The sequence below is a fragment of the Plectropomus leopardus genome, chromosome 4 (genome assembly GCF_026936395.1).
Source record: "Plectropomus leopardus strain MGB_pleo_1.0 chromosome 4, ASM2693639v1, whole genome shotgun sequence".
Classification (NCBI taxonomy): Eukaryota; Metazoa; Chordata; class Actinopteri; order Perciformes; family Serranidae; genus Plectropomus; species Plectropomus leopardus.
In genome coordinates this window covers 24384803-24392500 of record NC_142179.1, presented here as the reverse complement: position 1 = coordinate 24392500, position 7698 = coordinate 24384803, and the positions used below count along the sequence as shown (strand labels likewise).

General features: G+C 39.9%; 1 protein-coding gene across 4 annotated transcripts in view; it reads right to left on the bottom strand.

Annotated features, from left to right (window-relative positions):
* Positions 1-7698, bottom strand: part of slf1 (SMC5/6 complex localization factor 1) — a 37375-nt gene that overhangs the window by 13519 nt on the left and 16158 nt on the right. For all 4 annotated transcript variants that reach the window (XR_006105902.2, XR_006105903.2, XM_042488200.2 and 1 more), the window contains exons 16-17: positions 3640-3732; positions 2117-2299 (exon numbers count right to left, since the gene is read on the bottom strand). Coding sequence is in view for 2 of the 4 variants with exons in the window: in XM_042488200.2 (XP_042344134.2) it covers positions 2117-2299; positions 3640-3732 (276 nt within the window). In the remaining 2 variants the exon portion in view is untranslated. The remainder of the gene's footprint in view (positions 1-2116; positions 2300-3639; positions 3733-7698) is intronic.

Sequence of the window (7698 nt, the reverse complement as noted above, 5' to 3'; positions counted from 1 at the left end):
ATCGCCCGACATTGTGGTTTGTTTTACATCTCTGCTGTGCTCATCCCTTAAAACTCCAGCAAAACAGGTCTGTTGTCATGGGTATGCATGAGTGTTGACTTGAAACTGAGTTAGATTCAGCCGGATATGTTGTTCTCTGGTGACTTGTTTTGGGAAAATTGATCCCCTCTTCAGTTAGAGTGGACACAATGTCAGACTAAAGATGGAAATTGGGTGTAGTGAATTGACAGTTCTGTTCAATACCTGGCAAGCAGAATGACTGTAGTAAACATCAATAAGAAGAAAAGCAAGCAACCAAGAAAATGCAGCTGGCACCAGTGTATCAATACTGCGAAAAATGAGTATTGAAATTGTTTCAAATATTGAGATGTGATACGTTGCGATAAATCAATTATTTTTGATAACACCACTACTTCAGTGCAAATAAGGGATGTAATGATAGATTGATTTGGATCCATATATCCTCAACAATCCAATGTCATTGATGCAAAGCGTAAAATAGATACTTATCATCATCTTAAGATACACCATTATTTTGAAATTCCCATGACACGTCTGTTACCATTTCCATTCATGCACACTTCCTTCCTAAACATTCGAACAGTGCTGACGACTGAGCGCAGGGCAGATAATGGCAAGCAGTCAAAAAAAGGCAATGAGAATGTTTACTGATATCGCATCATAGCAATGGCAGGCCCCTGAACTGAATAAAATCAAAATTGTATCATGGCAGACTTTGTAATATCAGCAATTTGAAACTTGTGAATTACACCCCTCATACCAATTCTTTGTGTCTTGGGAGCAGAGTATATGGCAGCTTATAATTCTGTTGCTATTGTAGGTAACAATAACACACCTTTAGCTAACATACAAACACTGAGCACAGCCCAAGTGGAAACATTAAAGGGATACTGCCATGAGAAATCCTAACTTTTTGTCTTGTGTATGGATCAAGCCCTGTGAACCCTAGATCCTATGTTTCCGATAATGCGTATTAATATTGTTTTTTGTAAGATCCCTAATGCCGGGTAAATGGCCCATGTTTTTGAAACTCCACGCCTACAGTTTGTAACACAGGCTTTCTGCTAAAACATTCCAGTCTCCACGCCTGAGCTGAATTAACCCCTAATGACATCATCAAGGTTATTTTTTCAGACTTTTAAAAGCTTTCCCCTGAGGAACTAAAGACATTATACAACTGCTTACAGAGGCTGAATAGTCATCTGTGTGATGAATGAAGTGAACCTGATGTGTAAAATCAGTGGAGTGCCCCTTTAAAAGCCCCACCATCAACAGGTCCCTCACTCCACTGGGAGGCTAGTTAAGATAAAACTGGCCCTGTTAATAAGGTCGAAAGCAGCATTCAATCTGTCAGTAAGCTCTGCTGCATTTGTTGGCTACATTAAATTGAAAGCTTGTCTTGGCTACAGAGGCAGTGACACGCAGCCCACCACTGAAGTAAATCATTAGCTAAATAGCTAATTCTACAGATTAGCTCTCTTGGCAGCCAACTCGCTGGACAAGTTAAAGGTGTTTTATTTTAACATTATATGATTCCATCAATGTGACGGGGACCATTTGGTTTAATGAATCGTTTCAAGGAAGATGGATTACATGAAAACAGTTGTGTATATCCCATATAATTAGGGAATATACACATGTAACATACAGCCAGGGAAGCACAGTTTATTTGAACCTGCCCGAATGGTGGTATAGGGATGGTATTGACAAAATAAAGAACCAGGACCAAATCAGTGTCCCAGTTTCAACTTAAAAAGCTTCTACAGCAAGAGCTAACCTGAAAAAAAGACAATTCTGCTTCTATTCTGCTTGGCCTAGTTTCTTTAAAAGCATTAGCTTAACCTGATAAATATGCATGATGACCACAAAGGTGTTCATTTACTGATCTGCTACTTAGAAATTTTCATGACCAATATCACTCGATAAAACATAAATACCTGACCATTATTTAGGTATTATAAAGATGACATTTGTATTTATTAATTTTTAACAGCATTATCTCATTCTTGTAAAACCAATGCTTTGTGTCAGGCTTTACATCAGCTCAAACTCTGAAGCAGCAAAGACTGTGGGTGTATTAGTAAAGTTTACTCACCTGCATGTTTCAGTAGCAGTTTGGCGATATCCATGTGTCCGTTTAGCAGGGCGTCATGCAGCGGACTGATTCCACCCACCTGGCTATTGAGCACAGGAGCAGGGCGGTGACGTAGCAAAGCCTCCACACACGCAGTGCTGCCATGGTTGCACGCTTCATGCAGAGGCGTCCAGCCTGCATGGTCTACATGCACCAAAAGAAAAAAAAATCCAAGCACAAATATTTATTATTATTTAAAACTTTTGGGGGTTAAAAAGCATAAATGCACTTTTAACTGACATTTAGAGACTTTAAATGGAAAATAGCAACTTAAGTGCAATGTTTTGCAAAGAATTTAATCACATTTCCCAAAATATGGTACCAGAAAACTGACTGAAGAGTCACGATGAAAGCTTAAAAGAGTCTTAATGCAGCGTTAGCAGGCTAACACACTCTGTTTTGGCTCATCTGTCAACTAGTTCTGTGGGCTAACAGCTCTGCTAGCAAACACACGAGCAAGGGCTAATTTGAGGAAGTCTGTGCCAAATCTGCGAGAAATTGACACCTTGCAAAGTGATTACATCTAATACTCTAAGTTATGCAGGTGACAGCCATTTTTTGAAAACTTTGACTTTTTATCAATGACTGATCTGTCTTTCTAGTGCCATAAGACAAAGGACATTATCACCACTGACCTGAGGCTGCTAAAGGCTAATTAGCTAATACCAATGTGCTGTTGGACTGCATAAAATTCTTGTTGGGGAGTTACAATAAGGCTGCGAACCATGGCCCATATACTTCTATATAATTATAGAAAAATCTGCATTTCCATATATGCTGATATACTGAAACACATAATTCCATCTTGTTTTACAGCTTACATTTTGAAATTAAAAACGGTCACAGACAGAAAAAAGCCCTAAAGATCAAAAATCAGACCATTTGGAGAACATCATAACATAGATTTGTTTTATCTGACAAGAAAGGACTCCAACCGAAAATGTCCTGCCTCGGTTAAGTCAGGCCTGGTTTAGGGAGACAACTGCAAGGTGACAGCGGTAATTTTACCATTTTTAGTTTTTAGTTCTGCCTGATCACATTTCGGACATCGCCTCTTGCATAAGCCCCCTACAAAGATGCAAGTTAATTTAGGCTGCTATTAAAGGGCTATTACAAAATTGGAGAAACCTTTGAAACAAGCACAACATTTCCATAAAAGGAGGGGAAGTCATTATATTTGACCTAAAGGGACAAAAGAGAGTCACTCTGAAATATCAAAAGGCATTCAATTCACTTAGCAAAGTCACCGTAAAGCTATAAATCTGAGCCTCCAAACCCATCCAGCTCTCTCTAGACACACCCTTTACATTTTAGCTAAAGGTTAACCTCAAATGATGACGCACACGCACTCCTATTTCTTCTCACCTCTTTTTTTTCCCCCCAATGTTAATCGCTCTTCGAAACCCTAGAGCAAACTGTGGGAGTGAAGTCAGATGACGGCGAGACAGAGGGTACAGAGAAAAGGGAAAGCGAGAAAGTCTTACCTTTAACGTTGACGTCTGTGCCAGGAAGCGCCAGGATCTGAAGCACTGTTTCCACTTGGTTCCTCTTGCAAGCTCTGTGGAGGAGGGTCTCTCCTTCGACCAGGACACACACAACGGACAAACACACCCAAAAGAGAGAAGAGGCGGAAGAGAAGAGAGAAATCCAAAATTAGGGTGTGCCCCGATGTCCTGCCCATTGTCCCCCTCCATATGGTGAACACACCAATAAAATACCACAGAAATGTCCCCAAACACCAAAAAAAAAAAAAGCTGACCTAAAAAAGTACGACCCGCCAATGAGGATGCGATTTAAAGAGAGTGATGAGAAAAGGGGGGAGATCTTTCAAGGGAAAAAAATGGGAGGATGAAAAAATTAAAAGATGGAGAGTTGAACTATTTTTCCTCGCTCTTTTCCGCTTTCATAGACACAGAGATTTTCCACTTACACCCCGAGACCAACAAAGTTAATATCGGGGCAGTCGGCGAGTGAATGAATGTAGTGGTGAGAATGTAGTCTTGCTTCCTGTCCGCTCGTCCCTATATTGTTACTTGAGAGGAAGTTATGGTAGACAGCCCACGCACAAAGCCTCAAAAAGGATTCTTCACAGATCCAAGGTTCAAAAGCTCCGCTGGGCATTGCCAGTGTCGCCACGTGATATTTAATCAGCAAACTACCAGTGAACAGGCGTGGAAAAAAACTCTCAAGGATTCCATTTACATTTTTAAACACAATTTTCTTCTCCCCTCTTCCCTTTTTTCTCATCTTTACCCCGTCCCTCACTTTTTCCTGATACAATATTAAACCAAGAATATATTAGTGGGCCAGAGCCCCCTCTTTTCATGTATGGCTGAACTTCAGAGGGAAGTTAAAGGCCAAGCATGAGTGGCTCTGTGCTTGCCAGTATAATACAGGACTGCAAAGCCCATAATAAATGCTTTACTAGCTCTCCCCAGGATGCCACGCCTGTACAGGGGCTTCACTCCAGCGCGCACAGACTGGGGCAGGAAGGAGCGGGAGGGAGGAAACAGGGGGGCAAGAAAGAAGAAGCAGTGAAGGAGAGAGTGAAAGGGTTTCCTGCATTTCAAAGCATATAGGGGAAATATTGGAAATCCTATTCATTCTTAAGAATCCCTTTCTTCCAGGAGGTGTCTTTGAGGATGCAGAAGATGCATTAAATGTCATCCAGCGCTAGTAAAGAGGTTGCAGAGAGGAAGAAAAAAGAGGAATTGGAAGGACTGTTTATATCAAAAAGAGGATAATTTATGTTCTCCATAGAAAGTTGACAAGACCTTAACAAGCAGAACATAGCTCTCAAACATGTAATATATAAAATATTTCTCGACACATTTTAGTTGTAAGTGTCACATAATTTTTATTTTACACCGCGTAGTTTGCCTTGCAGCTTTATAAGATAAGAATTTTTCAATAGTCACTGAACAGGCTTTTGAAGGTTAAAAAAGTGTAATGGAATAAGCCAATGTCAACTAAAGAGGCTAGATGCCATTTAGATACAAAAATTCACTTATTTTAAAAACACAGCCTCTCAGAAGCAATGAGGACACAAACAATCTGATGAAGCAGGTACTTGACTGCAAGCACTTTCTCAGGTGGTGTATATATAATTTGACATGCAATCCCATGAAGGATATTTTTACTAGTTCAGTAACTGTATTGTGATTAAACAGTAATGTCTTTCTTTTAAGGCTATTCCGAATACCATTTTTGGGGCTTCGAATTTACCTGTGAACATTCAAAGCTTTTCTGGGAGGCAGCACAAACTATCATACTTTCCTTAACTTGCAGCCGTTACTTAAAGATGAACACCAACTAAATTAAGAATTCCAAAATGTTATTTCTAGAGTTGGGTGGATTTCGGGTTTTGCTGGTGTGCTGTACAAACATAAACCTACACTGTTTGATTTATGCAAACCGGCTGAACCCACATTTGTGATTATGTCACTTTCTGGCAATTATAAAAGTAGCCTACCACAGCGCTAAATCCAATTCAAACTGAGTTGAATGTGATAGATATATAACTATGTTTGTAAACGTATAATGGAGCAACTGGTGTCATACAGGTCGTGTTCAATTTCTGGTGAGCTAAGGCGGCCGGTGTGGCAACATGTGTGATCAAATATAAAATTTCAGCAGAGAGAGGGGAGGGGTAAGGGGGGAAACCGGCGCACGCTGTTTCTCTTGTACCACTTTCGCACCAAAATTAGCGCATGCAGGCTGGCTTTTTGAGTACAGGAAAACCTGCTAAATATTGCATTCCCACTGCCAGTGAACACCGCATGAGGCTGCCTTTCTGTCAGCTTTTGTGTGTGTGTGGGTTGTTTTGATGGTGTGTCTGTGTGACGTCCCAGATAGGCCAGAGAGCAGGTAAACAGTAGACAGCAGCAGGAACAGAGGTCTTTGAAAACGTTTTAGTGGTTTCTCCTTTTTATATATCTCTTACTTATTCAGTCTTTCTTTCAAAGTCAGCGCAAATGTATTTGGATCTGTGTTTTAGCGCTGCTCAGGAGGAGACAGATGAATTAGTGACAGCGCGTCATTGCATCATGCCGGTTAAGGGGCTGAAATTAACGCATTTAGTGGGTGTTGTAATCCCATCAATGCTGATTGGAGCCAAAGGTGATAAAAGTCTACTGCAGAGTCATTTGACCCGGGTGTGAATGCCGATTGTATGCATTCTCATTGCATTAAAAAGCCAGATGTTTGCGGGTGTTAGCTGATTTTTTTGTGTAGCGGGAATGAGGCTTTGGTGTGCTTATTTTTAAGGGTGATGAGAGAGAGAAGACATGGTTATTATTCTATTAAAAACATTAAAACTGCACCAAAATGGTAACATTTTGGATTTGAAGGCGACTGAAGAGCCTTTTCTGATTCAAAAAGTAACATTACAAATGTAGTAAGATGGCCAGTACGTTGCGTTACTCATCCATCTTTCAAGTGTTAACATCTCCAGTCTGATCTTGAGTGCACAGCTGGTAGCTACGTGGTCAGTTTATGTTAAGTGATAGGGTGCATATTTAATGCTTTCCGTGTGGAAAGAGAGATTCGGTGTTACACGATGCTACGTGATAGACACTCGTTTTCTGTTGGGACACGGTGGCATTATGTTCCACTCAGGATTGAATGCTGAATCATGTGGGTCACCTGGTAAAATTCTGTAAAACAGCCTGGTCCGATGTCTAGCTTAACATCAAACCAGTTTGAAAATTGTCACACTGGCCCAACCCTAGTTATTTTCATGGTCTGGGAAACTCTGGAGCTGTTGCGTAGACAATGAGAGGAAGCCTGATTTTGTGAACCCAAAGAAGGTTTGTTTTCTTTTTTTTATACTCAAATGAGTTTCATTCTCTTATAGCGTTCTCAGTTCTGAAACAGAAAATGCACCCATATACTCAGATCATTTTTCTGGCAGCTCTCAGTGTCACCGAGAACCTCTTTATCAATTCACTGTCTATGGAGCAACTCCAGACTTTATACCCTGTGTCATCACAAATTTAGTCTTAGAGTCTTAGTACTTCAGTTTTTGAATTTGGGAGAACATCGATCATGTTCACTATCGTTTTTGGACTGTAGGAATTATGTATCAATTTTGAAAATTGCCATAGTTCCCCTTTAAATACTTTATTGTTATTTTTCATTATATTTTATCAAAAACAGTAACAAAATGTGTGATAAATTACAGCCATATGCCATAGAAACAAATATGTGCATATGTAGGCCTATAAAGAAATGAATGAATAAATATGCTAATGCTGAATAATGTTGGATTAATATTTCTCATTTCATAGCCTTTTTGGGATTTGGGGAGTAATGCATGTAATTAAAAAAACAGAATAAAAAGCGGAGCCTTTAAATAGCAATTTTGACATTGGTCACCAGGCCAACGGTAAAAGCTACGAAGCTTTCAAGACAGTTCTACTTGCTTCATAATCTTGCTTTTTTTGACTTCTTACAACTACTAAAAAACCTACCACAAATTCTGCCTTTTCAGGATCCCCAAGTTAACTTATCACAACACATTTGCAAATGATTAGCAGAAAATA